The 26946-nt window shown below is 38.3% G+C and overlaps 1 protein-coding gene across 2 annotated transcripts in view; it reads right to left on the bottom strand.

The window, feature by feature from the left end:
• The window catches only part of BCLAF3 (BCLAF1 and THRAP3 family member 3), a 38467-nt gene extending 13724 nt beyond the window's left edge, over positions 1–24743 (bottom strand). For both annotated transcript variants that reach the window (XM_060770078.2, XM_060770077.2), the window contains exons 1-8: positions 24558–24743; positions 8777–8840; positions 7189–7767; positions 6169–6837; positions 4712–4890; positions 3857–3965; positions 2414–2477; positions 1738–1856 (exon numbers count right to left, since the gene is read on the bottom strand). In XM_060770078.2, coding sequence (XP_060626061.2) covers positions 1738–1856; positions 2414–2477; positions 3857–3965; positions 4712–4890; positions 6169–6837; positions 7189–7767; positions 8777–8817 — 1760 coding nt within the window. In that variant the 5' untranslated portion in view covers positions 8818–8840; positions 24558–24743. The remainder of the gene's footprint in view (positions 1–1737; positions 1857–2413; positions 2478–3856; positions 3966–4711; positions 4891–6168; positions 6838–7188; positions 7768–8776; positions 8841–24557) is intronic.
• Between the last annotated feature and the right edge of the window lie 2203 nt (positions 24744–26946).

Here is a 26946-nt window from a genome sequence, read left to right as displayed (position 1 = left end):
AAAAGAAGAATGGCCTGCTTCAGGGGAGCATGCTTGCTCCATCAATGTTCAACATTTACATAAATAACCAGCCACTGCCAGAAGGGACAGAGAATTTCATCCATGCTGATGATCATGCCAGATGATTGAGCAGAAGCTCTCCAAAGCTTTAGGTGCTCTTACTGCCTATTAAAGGGAAAACCAGCTGATTCCCAATCCATCTAAAATGCAGACATGTGAGAGGCTAAAACCCAGCTCCTCGATCCATAGTTGATACCAAATGAGGGACTCCCTCCTAGACGAACAGAAGACCGGGCAACTTGAAGGCGATGAACTGATTGTGCTCTGGCACCACGAGATGCAGACCAACCTTAAGAAATGGGGCTTCAAAGTGGAGTCCATGACATGCGAGTGCGGAGAAGAGCAAACCACAGACCACCTACTACAATGATCAACATGCACAATGAGTCCTGCCACATGCACAATGGAGGACCTTCTTATAGCAACACCAGAGGCACTCCAAGTGGCCAGATACTGGTCAAAGGACATTTGATATAATGCCAAGTTTTTAAACTTAGTGTTTTCTCAAATAATCACAACTGTTCCCTTGGTTTGCTCCTGATACGAGAAAAAAATGTAATTACAATATTGTTCTGTAGAATCATTCTGCTATTTTCTCTCTTTGGTACAAGTTACTGTAAAACAGCATGAGTCACTGATGTGGCAAATGAAGGAAGAGGGTATGGAAACAGATAATGTAAGTGGGTCTTCCCTCCTGTTGCTATATAGCATGCAAATAATCTTTCTCCTACCTCTTTTATGACAGTAACAGTTACAAACAACAACAGAAAAAACATGTTCCTGAGAAATCATAGATGAAAGGGAAAGTTCTAGTTCTGAAAAAAGGGGGTATGTGACTACACTTCTTGGCAAAGTGAATACGGAATTAAAGATGGAGAAGGCATCTTGTAGTTCTGACAAATAGCCAAATCAGAGCAAACATGATGGAGACTCCACCCTCTGACTTTAATTTTATCCACACCAACAGGAGGCAATAAGCCTTCCATCTGGAAAGTAACTGCTCCTACTTAATTTGAAGCTACAGCTGAAAAGATGGAATGAGTCAACATACATTTTCCTAAACCATTAGTCTGGGTGGACCATTACTCACATATCATACAAGAGCATAGCTGGATCTTCAAGATCCAGAGTAGTTTAATTTAGCGTTTGCTGCAACTAATAATTGTGAATGGGGGCAATGCATAGGGTACACTAAGGGAATGGATGAAAATGATTGCTGAAACAAAACAAAAAGTACCTTCCAAAAACATAATAAAAAGTCAGCCTTTCATATCCACAGATCCTCCATTCAGATTCCACCATCTCTGGTTTGAATATATTCCATCCCCACCCCCAAAAATCCAAAAGGCAAACCTTGATTTTACTATTTTATATATCAAACACCATTTTACTACACCAGGGCCAATAGTGGAACTTGAGCATCCAGAGACTTTGATATCCATAAAGGGTCCTGGAACCAGCCCCCATGGAAACCACAGGCCCTCTATACTATATAACACCCCAGAAAACAAAGACATTTGAATTATTTTGAAGGCACTTCATCAAAACTATGAAGAAAAAGAACAGGAAAAGTTTCTCTAACATGAGATACAGTGTGAAGTTACACATTTTAAAAAGAAAGTAAAGACTGGAAATTTAAAAAAACAGCAATCAACTACAGTTTCTTTTAGCACCTACCGTTGTGATATACTATCAATATAAAATGAATTATCATCTTCATGCTTCAGCCTCTCTTTTCTTCTCCTCTCTATGTCATGTCTTAAATCGTTTGGATCTTCCAGAATTCTCACAACAGTCTAAAATTAATAAATAGGAACTGGATTATTGAATAGTCGTTTCCACCTCTTTTTTTTTCTTGGTCAATTTACCTTATTAATAGTAGCAATATGAAAAGTAACCAAACAAATGGAAGAGTTTCACAGTTTAGAGAAATCAGGTAAAGAATTGAGTAATAATATGAATGCAAGTATTACTTGCACCTCTGTCGATGCTTGCCACAGATGCAGGCAGAATGTCAGGAGAGAATGCTTCTAGAACATGGCCTTACAGCCCAAAAAACCTATAACAACCCAGCAAGTACTACTAATTGAAATGCTGGATTTTGGATTGAGAAGGTCGATGAATCTCTTATTCACCCATGAAACCCTTTTGGTGAATTACAACTAGTCACTCTCAATGTAACCTACATTACAGGGATGGTGTAATGACAGCAGGATACGTGCATCATGTCCATTGTTTTGGAGGAATATAAAGGTCAGAAGATAAAAAATGATATAAAATATTAAAATAAATTAAATGATTCCACTTCATTATGTTGCTGAAAAGATATCCATTTAGAAATATGCACACATACCTGCACAGGTTCACATGAAGCAGCATGTTTATTCTGAAGTTCTGCCAATGACATATCGATTCGCCTGATGTAATGAGTGCATGATGCCGCATCAACAAGGACCAAACAGAAACAAGAATCAACTTGAATAAACACTAAATCATACAAAAGATATTTGCATAATGCACCTATAAAGTTACTGATAACTCCTAGGAGTTTACTTTTTTATTTAAAAAAATGCTTTTGCCTGTTGTCTAAGAATACACCCAGATAATTTTAAAAACAAATAGGAAAAAATACAGGTTAGGAAACAAATAAGGAGTGTTAAAAAACAGATTCTAAAAGAGTGATCCTGGTGAGAAAGTATTCTTGGCCATATTCATATTATAATGGATGTTTAACAATTTCATTATATTCTTGCTAAGTCCAACCATGAGCACAACTACACAGGCAACAAAATCCAGGGGGTGGTGTGAAGCATTACAGCTTTGGACCAGTCTCAGAATCTGCTTGTGTTCACACCAACTGCATCAGACAAATTGGCTCAGCTGTTGACACATACATCCCAAAATGCGGGACTGCTCTGGAGCTTTGGGGAAACTCTGGTGCATTCCCTGACTTTGCCTAATGCCAGTCATGACCACAAGTTTGAGTTAAAATGCCTGTGCAGATATGCCCTATGTCTTTTAGGGTTCAGTACCCAGTAACCCAAATTGAGTACCCATTAACAAAAAAGAAAAAGAAAAAAAGAATTGAGGAACCAAGATATATGCTAGTCTCCAAACCTGAAGACTGCACGTGAATGGTTATGTCCAATCTATGGACTTTTGAGAGGGAATAAAGCTATGCCAGCCAGGCAAGCAGGAACATGCATGGAAGCCTCCTCTTGGTCTAGCTCAGCGGTTCTCAACCTGTGGGTCCCCAGGTGTTTTGGCTTACAACTCCCAGAAATCCCAGCCAGTTTACCAGCTGTTAGGGTTTTTGGGAGTTGAAGGCCAAAGCATCTGGGGATGCACAGGTTGAGAACCACTGGTCTAGCTTCTTTCAATTACATTTAGTCAGACATTTTTAATAACCCCCAATGTGGTTAAGTGAAAAAAAATAGGATGTTGGAAAATGTCAGCTAGGGAAAACATGCAAATGGGGCAAGATAGGCAACATAAAAGCTTCACAGTGATAAAGGCATCACAAAAGAATTCCTATTCTTTCTGAAGTCTGGTTGTGTATATTCACCTTTAGGCTATAGTCTTGTACGCATAACTTGGGACTATGTCATACTCAAAACAGTGGTACTTAGTTCTGAGCAATTACTGAACAATGGTATATATTTAATATTTGGATAAATTTGCAATGGAATAATGTGAACATTATACTGAAATAATGGAAAATTATCAAGATGGCTTATTCATTAGTTCTTTAGCCAATTGCAAGAGGGTGTTAGGGACCTCATAGTATTTACTTTACCTGTGAATTTTTGGATCCGAATGCCTTTTAACTTCACTTTCCACAGGCTTACTTTGTATTTTTGAAAAGCGTTCATGTAAAGTTACATCAGATGATTTGAAATAATTAGCTGTGGAAAAGGATAAATGGGGAAAATGAGGTAATCCTTATTACTATAAATTCACAATTAAAAGAGCTAGTAAAAACGGCACACGAAACATGTTTTTGAGGTTATTTATGTTCTCATGGCTTCTTAACTGGCATTGCCTTGATAAATACTATTATTCTATCTAAAGATAAAGAGTCAGCCCTTTCTATATTTCTGGTGACTTCCTGATGTGATAAGGATAGACATCACAGTCCAAAAACAGTTTTTAAAAGGTATCTGAAATCCAAAGTGGGGAATGAGGTTGAACATGTAAACCAGAAATGTATAATGTAACCTTTTGGGGGGGGAAACTTCTCTAACCTCAAGTCTGTAAAGCTAATTAAATATAACTTCACTTGTGTTCTATATTCTTTCCAATATAAACAGATCTCAAATATGGGGCATGACCCAGAAAAGAGATTGTCTCTGTTATTGTTCAACTTTCTAGCTTCATATTCTAAAGGCACTAATGTGTCTTTCCCTTCCATCTTAACAAGACTGTCAGGGTTCAATTATTCTGTTACTGCCCTTCCTGGATTAGTGGCTGCAAAACACAAGACTTCTCTCTCTGCAAAGTAACCCACTAATATTAATCATCACTATTTCTCACACAATTCCGCACAGTCTACCTAATGCTTCACAATGTCCTAGCTGACCTGGATTAATAACATTTAGAGACAAAAGACATAGACCACATATAAACTAAATGTCCAACACATGGTAACCACCTTTAACTTGGTGGATAATTGTGATGATTTCCTGAGCAAATTCTTTTGATGGGTTTTGTTCTGCCTTCTGTGTCACAGATTTTATATGTTCAAATACTGGGTGGAAATTTCCAGTTTTTCTACCCACAGCTACTAGGTCACGTGATGTCTGCCTCTCCATGGTATGGCTAGAGGAACCCCTGGAATAAATTTGAACAAGTTTAGAAAATATGCCCTTTGTATTTTAAAAAACCCCAACTTATTTAAACAGTATTTAAAGATATTTTTTAAAAATAAAAGAAATGTGAAACTAAGTGATTACTGATGAAGGATTTATGATGTAAATGTTTATATCATACGGTAATTAAGAATTTAAATTACTGTATTTTGAACACTTAATATTCACATAATTACTCAAGTCACATAGTTACAAACACACTTAAAAAGTAAGTACTATCTATACTTGTGAATAAGTCAACCTCATGTATATGTCGAGGGCATTATTCAGGACAAAATGATAGATTTTTACATGGCCCATGGGCAAGTTCAGAATCAGTCTGCAGAAAAGGAAATCTCCAGCATTGCCTCAAGAGGCCAGCTCCACTTGGCCACTGCCATCTTCCCAGCTAGGCATACAAGATGGCCTTTCACCCCTTTTTTGTAAAAAGTCAATATACCTTAATAACTCTTATCAAAAAAGGAATGATTTGCATCTCTAAGAAGAGTGGAAGAATGCAAAAGGTTAGTCCACTCCAGAAGAACCTAGAAGAAGCACTGATTCTCTCTACTTTCTCCGCCACAGAGCTTCTTTTGACTTTTTGCAATACTTGGGTAGGAAAAATGGCTCTTTGACACTTCCCCTCAAATGAGCACAGGGAGAGTAGAAGGGGTTGGTGCTTCTTACTAATTCTCCTGGAATAGATGAAGCTCTTGTCTTTTTCTATTTTACTCAGAGAAGGGGATGATTCCTTTTTTGAAAAGAGTTTAGGTACAGTACTTACACTGACCCATGGATAAATCAACCCAAATTTTTTAGGATTGATTTTTGACTAAAATTTCGAGACTTTTACGTGAGTACATACATTAAATTGACTCCAAAACAATCTCATATAAAAGACAAACTCAAACAAATTGTGTCTAAAGATATTAGGATATTGATTGTACCTCTCACTTCTGAGATATATTTATGAGTGCTTTCAAGTGACTTTCCACCATGAAGCAACATGAACATCATTGTGCTCAAAATTTTAGCTACTTTTCCTTGCACTGTGGCTGTTTTAAAGGAATCCTATGGAACTGAGAAGGAGCTTTTGAGGGACCAAGGGGGAATAAAGGGGGAGGGGGAAGGGTGATGAAGAGTTCCAGTGTGTAAGAAGAACCCTGAATGCAATCTTGATCTATTAGCTCTATTGTGATTACCAAAATGACAATAACATATTTAATGAAGCCATAAATGAAGACTGGTAAGGAAAAAATACCTGTACTTATTCATTGTTTTCTTTGTATCCACTTTGACTGTAAGTTTTTCTTTCCTAGCATGGACATTTGAAACTTTCTCATCTGTTCTTTTGTGATGGGGTTCATGCTGGCGACTATTGGAAAAATTGATTTTTTCCCTAAAATCCGCATCTGGCTTTATTTTTTCCTTCTCTTTTTTCTCATAGGGCAATAGATCAGCATGACTTTTGTAGGTTTTCGTACACGAACTGTAGCTTTTCCCTGAAATATATTTCACTGGCTCTTCAGTATGAGGCTCTTCTGAATGGCCCACTTTCTCATTGCTATGCCAGTCTGAATATTTCCTATTCCAACCTTCTTTGGGATGGTGATGTTTTTTGTCTTCCAACTTGATAAACTTCTCTGTTCTTTTATCAGAAATGTACTTTTCTCCATCTGGATTTCTATGATGTTTATGGTTATAGTCATATGCAATCCTGGTTTGAGAACTGTCACTGTATTTCTTTTGAACAGGACGATGAGTTTGCGGACCAAGATTTCTTTGTTCTCCCTTCTCATGGATAGATGTTGAAGAATGATCCTGTGTCCACTTGGAATTTCTTAGTGTTTCTCTATCATCATACCACCCCGCTTCTTCAGGCCTTTCATATGTGTGCCCATATTCTCGGTAGTCATGATCTTCAGGATACCTGTGTTGACATAAAGTAGTTTATACTTGCAGTAAGGAAGAAAACGAGAACTTACGTATGCAGAATGCAGGTAAACACAGGTGTTAGGTAGATTGTGTCACCCCATGATCCCTCAAGCCACAAAAAAGAGAGAGGGAAATTATGATTGTTGTATATGCTAGCCACCAACAGGATTAACATAAAAGATACAACACTTCTCTACCACCAGCAGCCCATAATTAAACTATATTTTATTCTGTTAAGAAAAAGAAATGCTTTTCAAGGTAAAAATCTTCAACTATAGGGGACATTGCCCTCCACTTGAGGCGTTGCACCTTTAAAAAAATCATTAGAATTCGGCAATTTCTCTACCTCTTCTGGAAAGAGCTCCTTGTCTCAAATTCATTAGAAAATCTTCGAGGCGACTGAGCATACTTGTCTTCTTGTAACTGGCGGTGCCCCAAGTCACTGTCATTCCACTTCCTCTCAAATTTACTTGGAGTCCCCAACGACCTGTGAAATGTTTTCATTCCTTTTGTGTTTCCAACAGCTCGTTTGTTTTCATGCATCTCTCTGACATGAATTTTTGACTGATTAAAAGACTGATCATATTCTTTACAGGTGTTTTCTGAGTATCTGGAATCAAGTTGGCATCGTCTGTTATTTTCATCCCTTTCTGGTGAATGTGTTCTAAAAGGTTTATGAACAGATGCATCTTGTGAAGGAATTCTCTTCAGAGTTGGAGAATATGATCTATGATCATAAAGTCGGTGGTGGTTGGTTTCATATGGTACATATCTAGAATTGGCTAGTCCACGTTTTCCATCTTCTGTTCTCCAAGGCATAGACTTTTTGGGGTCTTTCCAGAATGGCTTGTATTCAGAGTTATAATTAATGTGATTGTGCCTCTGTCTGCCATGTTCCAAATTCCTGATGGGAGGCGATGAAGACCTGCATATAAACACACACATAAAATGAATTCTATCTAGTGCAATACAATTTCTGTTGGCAAATTTAAACCAGTGTTACAAAACTTGCAATAATGTATTTCTGAAATATTTTTTAAAAGTTCTTTCAGTTGTAATTTAGGAGACACGGTGATGCAATGTGCTAAACCCTTGTGCCAGCTGAACTGCTGACCTGAAGGCCAGCAGTTCGAATCTGCGAGATGGAGTGAGTTCCCATCTGTCAGCTCCAGCTTCCCATACAGGGACATGAGAGAAGCTTCCCATAGGATGGTAAAACACCCGGGCATCGCATGGGCAATGTCCTTGCAGACAGCCAATTCTCTCACACCAGACACGACTTGCAATTTCTCAAGTCGCTGCTGACACGATAAAAAAGTTGTACTTTGAAGTTTCCTTCTTTTGTTTGTAAATGACATAGGATACATGCCCTGCTACAGTACACCTAAAAACATCTCCTGTACATATCTTCCCTATCCTATCGAGAAGGTCTTGCAAAGCTCATTTAAATCCCTCACACCATAAATTCAGTAAAATCCTGCATGTAAGTGATCCCTTTCCTAATATTCAGTAATTCAAACTCTATCCCAGTAGATCTTTAACACAATTACAGTTGCCTCCTGCTTAGTGGAGAAATGAAAGAATCCTATGCTTATATCACTATGTCTGAAAAGAATATATCAGATTGAAGCGTATTTACATTTGAGAGAGGACTGCAGCCCTGTTCAGAAACTAAAAATTGTCTTCTCACTGCATGAGTCAATATTCTCTTTTAGCAGAATTTTCTTTCTTCCCACTTTGTTGGAGAAGTGATAAAGTTAAAAGCGGGCTTAGGCTGGTGCTGTAGTAAGGTATTTAAATTATGGGATACAGTATTTTCTGAAATACATAAATAAATATTACGAACCCAGCTTAACAAAGACTCCAAAATAGCCCTCTTCTATTATAAAAATTAAGAGAAATCTGTAATATCAACAGAAAATATGGCCATTTACCTTTGTTTCCATCTTGGTGATCTCGATCGGGATCTCACCATCTTCTTAAACTAACTTCTTGAAGCTATAGAAAAAATACAGAAGTTTAGTACTGAGTAGCAACTACGATCTGTTAACAACTGCAAACAGATAGATTACTTTCAAAATGTCTCTTTGATGTTCAAACTATCAAAGCACGTATAGTTTCAGACAAATGTCGCTGGAGCTTTGATCATAAACTAGTTTAGATTTTAAAAAAACAAAGAATGTCAAAAAAGACATAATTTTACCTAAAAATGAAATACTGGCTATTTGCTGATTTCATTTCAACTGGACGGTTCATACATTATTTATCAAATAGAAAAAAGCGCACACACAACAATTGAAAGATAGACATGTTGTACATTATCTCTATTTTTGTGAAATGACCCCAGCAGATGTGGGACAGAAATACACAGAAGAAATGTTAAAGTCCACAAATGTAATCTTCTAGGCAGAAGCTGGTAGATCACCTTGTGGAACCTTGATGGTGGATGAAATTCTTTGAATACAAAGCTAAGCTTGTCCTCAATTGATATTGCCCAAATTGGCACACTTCAGATACATTAAGTCCCAGGGGAGAAAGGCAGGGTCTAAATAAAGTAAATAATAATAATAATAATAATAATAATAATAATAATAAATTGGATTATGGGACTCACCATTATTAGCCAAAATAACTATTCTGACTATGTTTGTTTTATTTTTAGTATTTTGAATGGTTCCATCTGAACTGAACCAAATTATACCTCTGGAATATCTAGGGAATGGGAATAGTTTAAACTCATAGCTAGAAGAAATCAATTGTTGAAAGTTCTTTGAGCTACTGTTCTCAACTCAGGAGCTGGTCTGGTCCTAAACCCTGGGCAGGAAAAAAGACTCATGAAAATAAATACAAGAGTAACTCAACTAACATTGAAGCAGACATTTAAGTCTCTACCTCCTGGATTTTAGACTTATTTTCTAGTATACTTCCAAGCACTGCACATTTTCTTAATACATACCACTTGTTAAAAACAACGATAACATAGTTTGTGTACATTCACAAGACGACCTACAAGCTAGCCTAAACACCTTTGCAAAAGCATATGCGAAGCTTGGCCTCTCACTAAACATCAAGAAAACCAAAGTGCTCTTCCAGAAGTTATCAGCCAATCCCTCTGCAATGCCAGAAATACAGCTTAATAGTATAACATTAGAAAATATTGACCATTTCTGCTACCTCTCAACAAAAGTCAACACTGACACTGGAATACAACACTACCTGAGCTCTGCAAGTGTAGCATTTTTCCGAATGTAGGAGAGTGTGCTTGCGGATAGGGACATCAGTACAGATACCAAGGTGCTTTTTTATCAAGCTATTGTCCTCCCAACCCTGCTATACGCCTGTAAAACATGGACCATCCACATACGTCACATTCAACTCATGGAACGATTCCATAAGCGCTGCCTCCAAAAAATCCTGCAAATGTCTTGGGAAGACAGGTGGACATATATCAGCATGCTGGAAGAAGCAGAGACCACCAGCATTGAAGTGATGCTCCTACGCCATCAACTCCACTGGACTGGCCACGTTGACCGAATGTCCAATCACTGTCTCCCAAAGCAGTTACTATACTCCCAACTCAAGAATGGAAAGAATTGTGGACAGGAAAAAAGATTTAAAGATGGACTGAAAGCCAACCTGTAAAACTGTGGCATAGACACCAAGAACTGGGAAGCCCTGGCTCTGGAGTGCTCCAACTGGAGGTCAACTGTGACCAGCAGTGCTGCAGAATTCAAAGAGGCACAAATAGAGGGCAAAAAGGAGAAAAGTGCCAAAAGGAAGGTGCGTCAAGCCAACCCTGACTGGGACTGCCTTCCACCTGGAAACCGATGTCCTCACTGTGGAAAACATGCAGATCAAGAATAGATCTCTACAGATACCCACATATCCATCACCAAGACACTACACTTGGAGGGTCATCATCCTCGGGCTACGAGGGATGCCCTAAGTAAAAGTAACTTAAAAGCAGAATTAAGATAGCTGGATATTCTCCAGGCAGAATTTAAATTGTTTTTACCGATTTACAGAAATAGAGATTTATGTATTCTACAGATGGGTTTGCCTCTCTTGTACATAAAAAGGATGTTGTCTGGAAATATCTTCAAGAGGTAAAGCAAGGATATAAACATGCTCACTGACCCATTAATCCTATTATACAGTTATGTACTGTAGTGCTTCATTTAGAAGAGAAACAATTTAACACAAAATATTTGGCTAAAGCAGGATTATGTAAATTGCATGAATTGTAAAAAAAGATTTGAAGATAATATAGCTACATGCTATCAAGTGGACAAGTTTGCAATTGACCCCATCTAAAATATAAAAGAGTTATGTTAAGGAATTTTTGCACTAGTTTGACTTATTTCCATATTAGTTCTTCAGATGGCCTTTCAAGTATATTGAGAAATGATTGAAATATTTGCTGACATGTGGAAAAATAGTATGCTATGTTGGGTAAGCTCATTTTAAAACTGTTTGCTTCAAAATAGAAGAGATATGATAATTCTACATAATTGATACTTGACTAGTGCAGCTGTTATACACAGAATCTTCTCTTTTCCCTATTTGTTGTCAAAGTGGTAATGTCAAAGGTGGTTTTAGGGTGGTTCTGTAGTAAGGTATTTAAATTCTGGGATATAGCATGTTCTGAAATACAGAAATAAATATCATGAACCTACACCTCGCAAAGACCCCAGAATCAGCCCTCCTCTATGATCAAAATGAAATAAACTCCAAATGCCTAAAGGAAAAAATATTAACATGCAATCATTTGTAACTGTTTTGTTGAATACATAGGGGAGAGGAGAGGAAAATAATGTTGGAGTTCAGTTCAGGTTTCTGCTGTTGAGGAACACCTCTGACATTCTTAATCTGTATGTTATGACAATGTACTATAACATTACAGCTTCTAAATCATCCCATTAATCATTTACATGTTGTAGGCACACTCTGTAGATCCATTTCACAGCCACCGTAGCTTAAAAAAAAAAGATCCTTATTTGCTTTGTCATTTTAGCACTGATAAAATATATTATCTTTATCACCTATTTTTTTTTCAATGCAGTATCCACTTCATGTGAGAACCAACATGGAGTAGTGGCTTGAGCATTGGATTAGGACAGCTTTCTAATCTATGTCACAACATGTTAGAATGTCAGCTGCAGTTTGTAGGTATGCCAAGCAATTGTAATGAATACTGATAAAAATCTTGAAAATATATGTTATTGGTTTACAAATCATGTATTTTAATAATAGAAATTAAAGGTTTTCATGAGGTATGTTGTTTCCCATACATTTCATTAGGAAAATGTATGTACGGTATGTATCTGTATCGCTTATAAGCGATTGGCTTAACATTTGGGTTGCCAGTAAAACTGAATTATTGTGTCACAAAATGATGCATGTCTAAAAAGTGTGTTGCCAATATGAAATGTTTGGAAAGTTCTGGACCAGGGGCTCATTCAGTCTACAGAATTACAGTACTATGATGCCACTTTATCTGGCATGGTAACATCCTGGATTTGAGATTTAGGAAAGCCTTTGAGCTTTCAGATAAAGAACTCCAGGAGCTCAACAAAGCACAAGCCCCAAGATTCCATGGGATGAAATCATGGAATTTAAAGTGGAAAGATGTCACCTGGGGAGAGAGGGTGGGATATAAATAAACAGTATATCATCTATATCATCATCATCATCATCATCATCAAATACAGTGCTAAAATTGGGAATCACAACTGGACTCTAAGACTCCAGGAAATCAAAATTCAAATCTCCAGCTGGCCATGGTAACCTCTTGGATGAACTTGGACATTTCACACCCTCTCAGCCTCAGAAGGCAGTATCAAACCTCCTTTAAATAAATCTTGCCAAGACATCACAATGGGGTTCCACAGCGGGCAATTTTACTGTGATTTTAATACTGTACGCCAATAAAGACTGTGTGTATAATAGGATCGTCATAAGTCAAAGTCAACTCAAAGACACATAACTACAGTAAATCCACCTAATTTGGGGTTTTATTTCTTACAAAGCCACAGCAAATGTTGCAAATATGTCCTAATATTGACAAAGTGTCTTAACAGTCCTATCTATGTCCCAAATGACTAGAATGAGCCAAGAAAACCATCGTAAACATCACAGCTCCACCAAACTAAAAGCTGGTTATGTGTAGTTGACGTTGCAGCCAAGAAAAATCCTTCTCATCCAAATGCAACACATCACATTGGTAGCGTGGGAAAGACTGACATCATGCACATGATCTTGCTCTGGGATAAATAGAACTAGCATAATTTCCAGTGCAGACACTCCTTTCACCTGATGGAAAGAAACTGATCATAAATTTTAACTCAAGATCTTTAATCTTCATCCAGAAGTCAAATCATTTAACATCTTGACAATGATGTTTCTTTAGTTTAGAAGAGAAATAAAACTTCACCAATGGAATTGCTTAACTTGTTATGCACCTCTGAAAACATATATACAATGGTTGAAACATCTGACACAAATCCCTACATATACTTATAAAATGTCATGTAGAGCTTCTTACTTCTATTAAGAAAATTACAGTTTAGGAAGAAAGGACATAGCTCTCAATTGTATGCTTTTTCAAATGAAGACAGATAATTTAAAAGTTATTGCAAAGGATTACTCTCATTAATCGTGGTGTTTCGACATTTGTGGGTGGAAGCTGACTGCCAACTCTAGGATGTGATTGCTTAAGGCAAGTGGGTGGAAAATGTGGCATGCCTTCCATTTTTAAAGATGTTCTGTAAAGTTTATGTTAGAGAATATTTGGATCAGAACCAATCTATGGTTCTATGGTTCCTTTCTTTATGGATACTAGGAGGGATTTATATGACTGCTCTGTACAATATATAGAAAAATCTATGGAGACAAACTTCATTTGTTTCAAAATATGGTCAGAGGCTGATGGAAGCCAGAATATATGTATATGGAACAGCACATTTGCTTCAAATGCACTTCTACTATTGCTTTTAGATTCAATATAAAAAGCTGACTCAATCTTTTAAGACTCTAAATGTTTTGGGAGTCAACTGTAGCCATAGAATTTTACCAAAAAACAAAGAATTATATGTAAGTTGATGCTTGTGCATGCTGATGAAATCTATAAGGCTGGGAAGAAGGCCTTTTTGATGGTGGCTTCACAGCATCTGAATCTTCTCCCAAGTTACATTTATTTGGGCAGTTAATCAAAGGGGTTATGCACTTATTCTAGCAAGACCTGTTTCTGTTTGTTTTCAAGGGCTGCCTATAGTTCCTTTTTCGGAGTTGGTTTCTTCATGAAAAGCAGCTATAGAAATAAATTGAATAAATGGATCAAGGCATACTGTTGGACATTTGTTTGGAACTAATCATTGGGAATATAAGGATATAATATTAAGAAAGAGAAATAAATTCAGTCTATACGAAATAATGAACTATCAGAATGGGAAAACAACATGAAACAAGAATGTGTTAGGTCAATGAAACATGTACTATGTCAATGAGCCATAGCTAAACAATCTGTACATCAAATATTAGAAGAAGATCTCAATCAGTAGTTATACCTCAAGCCAACAATGTGTTACTATATAAACTCTGTCATAGTTCAATCAAGCATTTTTATTTTGAGAAAATGCCTTTGAAGCTATGTAAGAATGCTACCATTTTTGCTTGGCCTTCAAGGACATTTGCTTTCATCCATTTTCTGCAGAGGATACATTTTGAAAGACAATCACTGTCCTTTATTATTTTGCATTTCTGGAACATTTATGTAACTAAAAGCCTGAATACTTTAAACAATAAAACAATTTACAAAGAGCTCCTGCCCAAAGTAAGGAAAGTCAGAGGTTACCACATATTTTCAGGTTGATTCTGCAAAAAGCAAATAAAAAAATAGCATTCCTATGCATAACTTTAGAAAAGTTGATCACCGAGTTGGAGAATTTGGAATCATTCTCCTCAAGATAAATTTAATGCTATGTTGGAGCCCACTCTGCCCCTGCCACCAAAACCTAGTTAAGAAGTACAGCCATGGTTCTGGGATGCTTTAAGAAGTGTGATTCCACCTACAAACAAGATGTGCAGGCAACATACACCATGTTTTAAAGGACTAAAACCTCTCCTTTTGCTGTTGCAACAAATGAAGTAGAAGCAGTGACTGGGGGTCTGCACCTGCTCCATTAATTGTCTATCCTTATTTTAACAGATTATAGTTGTACAAATACTCCTCCTCTTCCCTCGTACCACAGTTTCTAAGGAGTCAGATTGTCATGCCAACATAATTCTACAAAAAAACAAAAGCAGCAAAAATATCAAGCACTAAAACATCATCTTATGGACTTAGGGAAGAAAGGTTCTCTCTCAGTTTTCTTTTTTATTGAGGTTATGATGTTGGTACAGGTATTTTCATGCCTCTCTACATGTTATAACCACACCTAACTGTGTAATTGTCTGTGTTTATGTGCCTTCAAGTCACCTCTTATCTTATGACAATGCCATTAATTTCACAGGGCTTTCATAATAAGCATAACACAAATGTCACATTGCATAAACAGCACGGCACAAACCAGTCCTGCATATAAATCTGGGAATTGCCTTGATTTTTCAAAATAGCTTTAACTTATAGCTTTAACTTACTTCAGAAAAATGAGATGCTCTATGTCGCTACTGAAAAACATAGAAGCTGCAAGTTTCTATAGATATATGGATAGAATTAAGCAGTGAGACTCCCTGCTTAATTAAAGATACAGCCAAAGTAAAGCCCTGAAGATACATGTTCTAGCTGAAAGACACACAGTGCTTTTGGCTTGATTATACCATTCAACCTGACTGCCTTTCTCCATGAAAAAAATAGCATGTGAACAGGTCAACTGAAGGGAGAGGGAAGAACCATGCAATGAACTGGATGCAAAGGTAGCATGACTAGATGATAATAGATAAAATTTACTGGTGAATAGTACCCAATATTCCTTAAGCCTGTATCATAAATCTCCAAGATATTCTGTCAGAGTTTGTTTGAGTCTCCCCCTTTGCCAATGCTAGAATAATCAGAATACTAAGTCATAGAAGTTTCCAGGGCAACAAACCCATCACTTCAGGGAATCAGCTAATTCTAAGTGATCCCTGAGTCAGTGTGGAAGTCAGTGTCATTTCTCATTTGGCTACTATAAAATATAAAATGGGATCTGCAGTTATGGATTGTACTATGAAAATCTGAAATGTATTTATCGTATCAGGAGCGAACAAAGGGTACCATTGTAATGTATTTAAAAAAACATTTTTTAAGAAAAAAAAGACAAATTGGAATTATATTAAATGTCCTTTGACCAGTAGCTAGCCACTTGGAGTGCCTCTGGTGTTGCTATAAGATCCTCCACTGTGCATGTGGCAGGGCTCAGACTGCACTGTAATAGATGGTCTGTGGTTTGCTCTTCTCCACACTTGCATGTCGTGGACTCCACTTTGTGGCCCCATTTTTTAAGGTTGGCTCTGCATCTCGTGGTGCCAGAGCACAGTCTGTTCAGCACCTTCCAAGTTGCCCAGTCTTCTGTGTGCCCAGGAGGGAGTCTCTCATTTGGTATCAGCTATGGGCTGAGGTTCTGGGTTTTAGCCTGCCACTTTTGGACTCTCACTTGCTGAGGTGTTCCTGCGGGTATCTCTGTAGATCTAAGAAAACATCTGAAATAAATCTATGCATGCTACATTTTGTTATTTTGCAACTGACAAGGAGATGCCTATCTCCACGATCGCATCTCCTTTCTATGAACCGGAACAAGCTCTAGGATCTTCCGGAGAGGTCCTCCTCTCGTTCCCACTACCGACGAGAGAGGGCCTTCTCAGTGGTGGCCCCTCGCCTTTGGAACGCCCTTCCAAGGGAAATAAGACAGGCCCCATCCCTCTTCTCCTTTCATAAGAGCTTGAAGACCTGGTGGTTTTAACAAGCCTTTGAAAATGACCAGTTCTAACTCAGCCCTACACATTGTTGAATACGGCCTTATTCTTCCTACCAATTACCCAGATCATTTCCTCTAATCGGCCCCAGAATGAATAGCCACAGACCCGTACCTAATATTATTGTTGCCTGCCATAACATTACACTTAATTTCCATGACTCCTAGAATTTTTGGGCTTGCACAAATCTTGGCCTGGCCTTTTAAATTTTTTAATTGCCTTGAACAAGCAGGATTATTTTTAATATATGTGGGTTATGGCGACAATTTTTATGCTTATATTTTGTTTTGTTAATCTTATGGTTATGGTGTTTTTACTTTGTATGTTTTGCGATGTTAGCTGGGAACCGCTCTGAGTCCCCTCGGGAAGATGGAGCGGTATATAAATAAAGTTTTATTATTATTTTCAACACACTGTACACCATCACTGTATTGTGTTATATTCCTCTATGTACTAGTCTTGCAAATATTCTAAAATTTACCAGCTATCCTGCCAACAAATATCTTACATTTGTCCCTTGTAGCATATTTATAGATTTATAAATAATAAAAAAAAACTCCTCCGCTTTAGGAAAGTGCCCAGGAAATGTGTTTTACTATTAATTTTCAGGCAAAATGTTAAATATTCTCCAAATTTTTGTCTGGACCTCTAAGAAATGTACTTTTGTTTATTTTCCTTTATCGGTTTTACAGTAAGATCATTGAGTGCCTGAAACAAGTTATTCAATTTAGTCATCTTAAGATGACCCTTACGAAACTTGCCCTAACAACAGGCAAGTTTAATTTTACCACAAGATTACTAAAATTTGCATTACATTGTTTTAAGTTATGTCCTTCCACATCCCTGCCCGAAGGCAATGGAAATGGGGATGTCAGTCTTAACAGACTACTACATCTGGGAAATACATTTAATTTGAAAAATAATGTTAAAATTATTTCTTAGACTAGACTCCTGTATTTAAAATCTGAGAAGCAAACAAAATTTTGATAAAAAGTACACAGCTCTGTATGTGTTACATATGTCAAATTAACTAGATATATGTTTGAAATGACAACAGTAAACAACTAAATGGTGCCACCTGAAAGGCTGATCTGACAGCTACTTTCTAGTAGCCAGTCCATGTAAACTTATCTTATGAATTACACTAAATGTGTGTGTGTACATATGCACACATCTTCAAGTTATTTGTCAACTTATGATGATCTCATGAATTTCACAGTCAAGAAATACTCAGAGATGGCTTGTCATTGCCTTCTCTTAACATATCTGAGACATCTGGTATTTCTTGGTGGTTCTCCATCCAACAACGAACCTGATCTGATCAAGTTTAACTCCCAAGATCTGATGGGTTCTGGTGTCTTCAGGGTATCTAAGTAAGCCTGCTGTTTAACAGCAGTGGAGAGAAAGTGATATTTTAACAGAATAATGAAAAGTTTGGGATCACAGTCCCAAATCTACATCAAATTGCTAGTCAAAACTGCAACAGATTAATTGAATCAACTGGATTTACAAGTATCTTTGTTTACCATTAAGCAAATGATTCTGTGGTTTTATATTATGTGAGACTGGCTGTTGAATTTAGGACATAGGTATTCAAGACACTCTAATTCTTCAGTATGTTTTAGTGTTTGTTTGCTTGTATATGTTTGAGAGCCCCTGATTCTGTGGTTTTATATTATGTGAGACTGGCTGTTGAATTTAGGACATAGGTATTCAAGACACTCTAATTCTTCAGTATGTTTTAGTGTTTGTTTGCTTGTATATGCACAGTCCACCAAGAGTTGGTTTTGCTGCCAGATGAGGTGAGAGAGGCAAATAGAAAGTAAGAGTGGCAGAGGTAAGAACTGAGGCCTTTCTTTACTGCCTCTTTCTTCTTCTGTTATGGCCAATCTCATTTAATATTTAAACATAACTTGGAGCCCAAGATTCCAATCTCCCTGAATAAGGATCTGACACCCCTTTAAATTTCATCTCTGTGACCCACTACTCCAACCTGAGTCCAACATCATTGCCAGGCCAAGTTTCCAACTGAGATCAGCACTTCCAGTATCCTGACTGGATCTATCGGTGGTGCCCTCTTTGTCACAGATTAGTTTGATAACTTTGGTGCCTAGAGAAAGGAAACTCGTAGAGGGACCTCCCTAAGAGCCTCTGCGGATTGCACCAACTCCTTGTAAAAGCCACACACCCGGGCTACATCTTATGCAGGCCTGAACTACAGCATTTCTAGATCATCTCACAAAGAAAAAAAAAACTACCCTCTACCTCTTTAGGGAACTGGTTTCATTGTCAGACCACAGGAGAAGCAGATGTGCAAAGTCACCTGAATGGAACTGAACATGAATATGCAGCAGTAAAACTCGAAAAACAAGGACGTATTCTATTATTTAATCCAGCAAAAGTCTTCTGAGGTGAATAAACTTCCCAAAGCTTTCCAACCCAATGGAGTAGCTGACAAAAATGCACTTTGCTGAGTAATATCCTGGAGCATGATCAGGCACCATAAGTAATTCCACAAAAAGTACATGTTTAAAACTCTGCTGAAAAGTAGGTCTATAACAGGGGTCCCCAAACTAAGGCCCAGGGGCTGGATACGGTCCTCCAAGGTCATTTACCTGGCCCTTGCTCAAAGTCAACCTAAGTCTGAAATGACTTGAAAGCACACCACCACAACAAGCGTATCTCATCAGCCAAAAGCAGTCCCACACTTCCCATTGAAATACTACTAAGTTTATATTTCTTAAAATTGTTTTCCACTTTAATTATTGTATTGTTTTTAAAGTGTTTTTTGCACTACAAATAAGTGCAGTGTGCATAGGAATGCATTCTTTTTTTTCTTCAAATTATAATCCCGATGTGACCTGGTCCTCTGCTTAAAAAGTTTGAGAGCCCCTGATCTATAGGCTAGAGTAAGATGTTTTAAAACTCTTAAGGCAAACTAAGCTTAAGAATACTTCAATTGGTTAAAATCATCTAGTTTAGTATTCTGCCCCATTAGTCAACAACATACTTCTAGGTAGCCTATAACCCAATCTCACTGCTGCTTCCTAGCAACTGGTACTCAGAAGATGGAAAAGCAGTGTTACAAGTACCAGTTGCTAAAGAGCAAAAATTGAGATGGCTACTGCTCTTATGGTTGCTTATAAGCTTTTCTGTTAGGTACTAAGTCTGTTGATTTAGTCTGCGAGTGCCATGTCCAAAGGGACACCCTGTTTCAGGAAAATAAGGTTGAACATCGGATACAAGCTCATATAATTATATATTACTGAATAGGTACACAGATTTGAAAAGTCTGCAGTAAACTGCACAAAAATGCAGGTGAACACTCAAACATTTGCTCTGTGACATCCACTTTCGACTTTCCTGAGCATTTTAAATTACTGAACAAATTACTTTTCTTAATCAGATAGGAAAATTGTACAAATTCCCATTTGCTATGCTTTTTTTCATAAAGCATAGTGATCAGCTATGATTTTTAGAGCACCTACCATTTTTGGTTTAAATCACTCTTTAATACTCAAAATCATGCTAAAAGGCAATCATATGAATGCATTTACATGCAAAGTAACAATTCCTGTGATTATTAGCTTGGCAACATAGGAGAGCAACTATTCAAGAGTTCACATGAAATTGATTTTATAGATAACACTTTTCTCGTATTTTGGAACACTTTAATTATTTATCTAAATTACTTTGTCAACACACACACACACCCCTCGTTTTGCTTGCTATTACACCAAGAGATTCCATTACTATACACCAGTTAACATCTTCATCCCAATACTACACAACCATGTTCTGTGCTACAGCTGACTTAGATTTAGAGAATGAGACTGCAAATTCTGAGCATTAAGAAATAATATCAAATGGTTACTGAATGTGCTATTTCACTTTTACAAGAAAAGAAAGAGGATTGTGGACATTTGTGCCTTGGCTAATTTTGAATATCACTTACTTTGTACATGTGTCAAACTCAAGGCCCACAGGCAAATCTGTCCCAACACAAATCACACACACATACACATATATTTTTCATGGGATATAGCTATATTTTGTTTTATTACTACAGTATTATATAATGCATCATTCATACAGATACACATAAAATGAATGATGCATTATATAATACTGTAGTAATAAAACAAAATATAGTTATATCCCATGAAAAATATGTGTGTGTGTGTAGACACATACAAATGACCTTCTGAAGACAGCCATAAGGCTGATGTAGCCCGCACTGAAAATGAGTTTGACTCTCTTGGTCTGTTCAAGTAGCCAAATTTTCTTGTAAAGACTCTCTTCCATGCAAGGAAAACATTAAGGTAGAAGCCCTTTCAGGAGCCCCCGGTGTTGCAGTGGGTTAAAGCACTGAGCTGCTGAGCTTGTTGATCGAAAGGTCGCAGGTTCGATTCCGGGGAGCGGCGTGAGCTTCCGCTGTCAGCCCTAGCTTCTGCCAACCTAGCAGTTCGAAAACATGCAAATGTGTGTAGATCAATAGGTACCGCTCCGGCGGGAAGGTAACAGCACTCCATGCAGTCATGCCAGCCACATGACCTTGGAGGTGTCTACGGATAACGCTGGCTCTTCGGCTTAGAAATGGAGATGAGCACCACACCCCAGAGTCAGACACGACTGGACTTAATGTCAGGGGAGTACCTTTACCTTTTTTAAGAAGCCCTTTCTCCACAGACATACACCCACTCTCTGAAAGATAAATAACTGTGGGAGGTAACTAACTATCCCAACTTTTCCTTCTCTGGCTGCAGGGGATACTTCAGGCTGCACCATAACTTCAGATGGTAGTTTCTGTGTGATACGAGTTTTTTTAATTTCAAAATCCATTTCAGGGACAAGTTCTAAATTAGAACAGGGGCAGTGAGTGGAATCCCATTGAAAACTATTATTTAGGTATACAGCAATTTAGAATGAACTTCCCAAGTAAGGCAATCTTAAATAGTGGGTCCTGTCAAAGGAAAACTGAGACATGAGGGCTGTGACATACAGTGAAAAGGAGGGAAGGAAGAATAAACTATAAAACTACACAATAGTTATAAAACAAATAATTTTAAAAAATGGACACAATCTAAAGCAAATTAACAAAATGTAATAAAAATACATAAGATTAACAAACAATATTGAAGTAACATTCCAAAACTTTAGAAAAACCAAACAAGAGAATAGTCACACACAGAGGAAACGATTAGTAAAATTAAAAAAATTGAAAAATACATACACAATACAATTGCTAAATCAATCATCCAGGTAAAACACAAAAGCATTAAAATGTAATTTAAAGCTCATTGACCAAAACTTGTAATCAAGATATAAAAAATGTATTGTCGAAGGCTTTCATGACTGGAATCACTCAGTTCTTGTGGGTTTTTTCGGGCTATATGGCCATGTTCTAGAGGCATTTCTCCTGACGTTTCGCCTGCATCTATGGCAAGCATCCTCAGAGGTGAGGTCCTCTAGACATCCTCACCTCTGAGGATGCTTGCCATAGATGCAGGCGAAACGTCAGGAGAAATGCCTCTAGAACATGGCCATATAGCCCGAAAAAACCCCCACAAGAACTGAAGATATAAAAAGTTACAAAAAATGTTCCCAAACTTTTGGAAAATCCAGGCATTACAATTATCATACACAGGAGGAAGGAAGGAATAGTAAAATATAAAACTACACAATAACAGTTACAAAACCATTCATCCAGACAAAATACCAAAAACAATACAATATTGTTTACAACTATTGACTCAAACATAAAATCAAATATACAAGGCCATGAAACAGTAAAATTCCCAAACCTTTGGAAAATAGAGACAATAGAGGATAGTCATACACAGAGCAAAAGAATAATAAAATATAAAATGACACAATTACAACAGAACTGTCAAACAGATCAAACAGACAAAATACACTATATCCTAAGGCAAACTGACCTAAACATGTGATCAAAATATATAAGATTATGAAGGCTGATAAAATACCTCCCACACACAAATTACATTATTTTCTAAGGAAAACTGACAAAACTAAATGGTCAAAATATACAATATGACAAAACAGTGTTAAAATAAAAACCACAAACCTCTGGAAAATTCAAACAAGATGACTGTCTAAGAAGCAGTAAAAAATATAAAACTACACAATTGTTAAAAAAAAAACCCCGATAAAATACCTACCCATACACACATAAATTTTGGGAACCTGTTCCCATAAGTTTGGGAACAGGTTCTCAACCTGTGGATCCTCAGGTGTTTTGACTCCCAGAAATCCTAGCCAGTTTACCAGCTGTTAGAGGATTTCTGGGAGTTGAAAGCCAAAACATCTGGGGACCCACATGTTAAGAATCACTGTCCTATGGCAAACTGAAGATTATAAAGCAATATTATAACTAAAATTTCTGAGCCCCTGAAAAACTCTTATGAGAGGGAAGGAATAGTGAAATATAAAACTACAAGTACAATACAGACAGATAAAAGGCCGCCCTGCCCCCTGCCTCTTAAAAAACCCACAAACTTAGGCCCTCCCTCCAGGTGTTTTGGACGTCAACTCCCACCATTCCTAACAGCATCAGGCCCTTTCCTTTTCCTCTCATCCGCTTAAGTCAGTAGTTCTCAGCCTGTGGGTCCCCAAGTGTTTTGGCCTTCAACTACCAGAAATCCTAATAGTTGTTAAACTGGCTGAGTAGTAGCAAAACAATTGGGCTGGATTTTGCTAATTCTGCCACTTAGTTACCTGTGCAGCACAGTGACAGTACTACTATTATTTTTCTACCTCAGACAAAAAAACCTTTAGTCTATCCCTGGTCCTGAGAGAACAGAGAAGACTTAGATCCAGCTGCCCAAACCCAGTAAGTGGAAATGAAAAGAAGGAAAGGGCCCGAGGCTGTGAAGAATTGTGGGAGTTGGAGTCCAAAACACCTGAAGGGCCGAAGTTTGCCCATACCTGCACTACAGTTATTGATTTTAATGATATTTTTAATTATTTTATCATGTTTCAATACATTAGTTATACATTGCTTGTTTTACAGCAGATACATATTATTTCAAAACAACCTACCATGCTTTAACTTTTAACATCTCGTGTTACACTAGTTATTGATAAAGACAACATCAAATAAAATAATACAAGGCTATAAAAAGGATTGTGTAGTAATAATACTCAATAAAATCATTTTAAATGATGACCATACAATCGAAAGCAAATACACAACAACAAAACTGTAAAATAAATCTGCCTCAAAATAACTCCTCCACGCACCTCACAAGAGGATTGTCACGCAAATCACAAGGCATTTGGGGGGGGGGGGAGAGGAGTAACAAAACTACACAATTGCAATACGACGGTGAAACGAATGAGGCAGATGAAATACCCACACAGAGACACACACACCCCTTGCACTGCACACATCATAAGGCAGCCTGACCTAAGCGTGTCGTTTACCAGGTTATGGACATCATCACACTAGGGAATGCATCCACTGCAGCGACCGGTTTGTAGTTTAGGGAGGAGGGGGCTTTAACAGCCTCACTGAACTACAAATCCCAGAATTCTGCAGGAGGCAGAAACCGGATTTAAAGTGGATTCCTTCTCTATTGTGATGAAAGAGTATGCTACAGTATTAAAGTAAGATCCCCCAAGGTGCAGCAAGCGCATGCGAAGGCGGGGCTGGGTGGGGGCTGGGCGTCCCCTCTTCTCCCCAAGCCTGGCTTGCTGGGCCCCGCAGACCCTTCGCGAGGGGGCGGGCCCTGAGGCGCCTACCTTGGCCTCCGCCTGAGGGCCCTCTCGGCCACGCCAACAATGATGGCGACGACGGCGACGCCTCAGAGTCTCCTCGGGCCCGGGTTTGTTGCAAGAGAAGGACGAAGGAGAAAGCCAGTCCCTCCCTCTTTCCTGCCTGCCTGCCTTCCTCGCCGCCACCGCCTGCCTGCCTGCCCCCTCCCCCCCCCTCGGAGCAGGAGGGCCGCACTGAGTGCCCCGGAAGTGACGAGGCGGGACAGAGCCAATAGGAATCCTCCACACGCTCGACGTCACGCCGGCGGCTCAGGCCCCGCCCCATTTGGAGGGTCTCAGCCCCGCCCCCTTGGGCTCTGAGGAGGGGGACTCCTCCCTCCCATATTCGAAAGCACCAGCTTCCTCTTTCTCTGTTTTCCTCTCTCCCCTCGTGGAAGGTGAAGCCAGTCTGGCACCACTTTCACTACCTAACTACTATGGCAGGCATGGGCAAAGTTGGGCCTTCCTCCAGGTGTTTTGGACTCCAGCTCCCACCATTCCTAACAGCCACCATTCCTTACAGCAGGCATAAGCAAATTTGGGTGGCTGAGGGGGAAAAGGGAGGGGCCTGGGGCTGTTAGGAATGGTGGGAGTTGAAGTCCAAAACACCTGGAGAAAGGCCCAACTTTGCCCATGCCTCTGCTATGGAATACTCCTGGTTTTGGGACCAGGCCTTTGGGCAGTAGAAGTAAATGTATGCAGCATTTCGGAAAGACAATGCCCGGAACGGCGATTCAACAGACGAGACTGTTTTAATTGTTTTATTTCTAATGGATGTATTTTTTAATTTAATTTATGTCTAATTGTAGTGTATAATTGTAATTGCTTGTACTGGCATTGAATTTTTGCCATTACTTATGTGTAAACCACATTGAGTCCCCCTCGGGGTGAGAAAAGCGGTATACAAATACTGTAAATAAATAGGATGATCCTGCTTTGCTACCTTTAACTGCCATGACTGAATGTTACGGAATCATCGGAGTTGTAAATGACTTTAGCTTTAGAGTGCCGGTGCCTCACCAAACTACAAATACTAAAATTTCATAGCACTCAGCCATGGCAATTAAAGCACTACTAAACGATGTTAATTCTACAGTGGACAACATGCACTTTCTTCAAAGACCTGATTAAGCCGCCAAGTATATCAAGTAGCTGCTAGTACTAAGGTGTGAAAGCAATAAATCTACTTACCCAAAGTCAGTTTCTATGAAATCATCACGTTCTCTAAGGAGATTTCTTTGGTTAAATATTATTTCGAGCTAACAATAACTTGCCCGAGAAAGCCAGTGAGCTGCAATTTGAATCCAAGTTTCACATTCAGGCATCTCTAATAATGGGTCTCACTAATTAGCATTCACAGCTCCTCAAAAGCAGTGGTCTTCTTTAGACATACTGTACATTTTTATTTCCCTGTCAAGGAGCATTTTATGCTGTCATCACAGATTGCCAGTCTAAAAGCAACATAGGTATTGCATGAAACTAGAATTCCATCAGCCCTTTGTCACAATTCATTATAGTCTCCAATGGCCCCATATCAGCTGTCACTGTCATGCCTATTCCTTTGCATTCCTGAACACCCAGCTGGTCTTAAAGAATTTGAGTTTCTTACTCTGAATGCTATAGAATCATGGGAATTGCACTTCTATCAGTTATTTAGCCTTCACTGTTAGAGTGCTGGTGCCTCACCAAACTACAATTCCCAGGTTTCTATAGCATTGAGTCATGGCATTTAATTGTGTTGACCTGCATTGATTATACAGTGTAGATGCATCCCAGTGGAGTCTGGGTAAGAGCAACGACAAACTGTTCTCTTCCTTAGATACACAAAAAGAATAAACCCAAAACCCACAATGGTAATGGAGAGTGTAGTGAGCACCCTCCACTCAAGGCCACCCTGCTGGACACAGGTGGCCTTGAGACAGTAGTTATTTATATTGTCTCCCCATGGAAAATGACCTTGGTACCATCTCTCCTCTGCTTCCTCCACCCTAATTCCGAAACTGCTTAAAAGCCCAGGTGCTTATTTGACTTTCTTGACTGTTCTAACAATCCATCAGCACTCCAACTCCTATCTTACATTCGGTTTACACATTTTTGTATCTGGAAATAGTCATAACATACAATGTCCTTCACATACAGGCACATAGTTCCCTTTAGTGGAGTCTACATTCATTCACCATCTCTAATTTCCCTAAATTAAAATCAATATTGCAGAGCATTTCTCATTTAAAAATATTGTTCCCCAGTTCAGTTCTGATTTTTTTGAGATTTACATTAAAAATCTACTTTGAAGTTCTAGTATAGCTTTATTATCATTATATAATAATAAACAATTGAAAAAAGAGGATAAAGACGCGATAACGAATTTATTAAGACT

This window comes from Anolis sagrei, chromosome 3 (genome assembly GCF_037176765.1).
Source record: "Anolis sagrei isolate rAnoSag1 chromosome 3, rAnoSag1.mat, whole genome shotgun sequence".
Taxonomy (NCBI): domain Eukaryota; kingdom Metazoa; phylum Chordata; class Lepidosauria; order Squamata; family Dactyloidae; genus Anolis; species Anolis sagrei.
The sequence above is the reverse complement of the archived record's forward strand: the minus strand, read 5'-3'. Positions and strand labels throughout refer to the sequence as shown.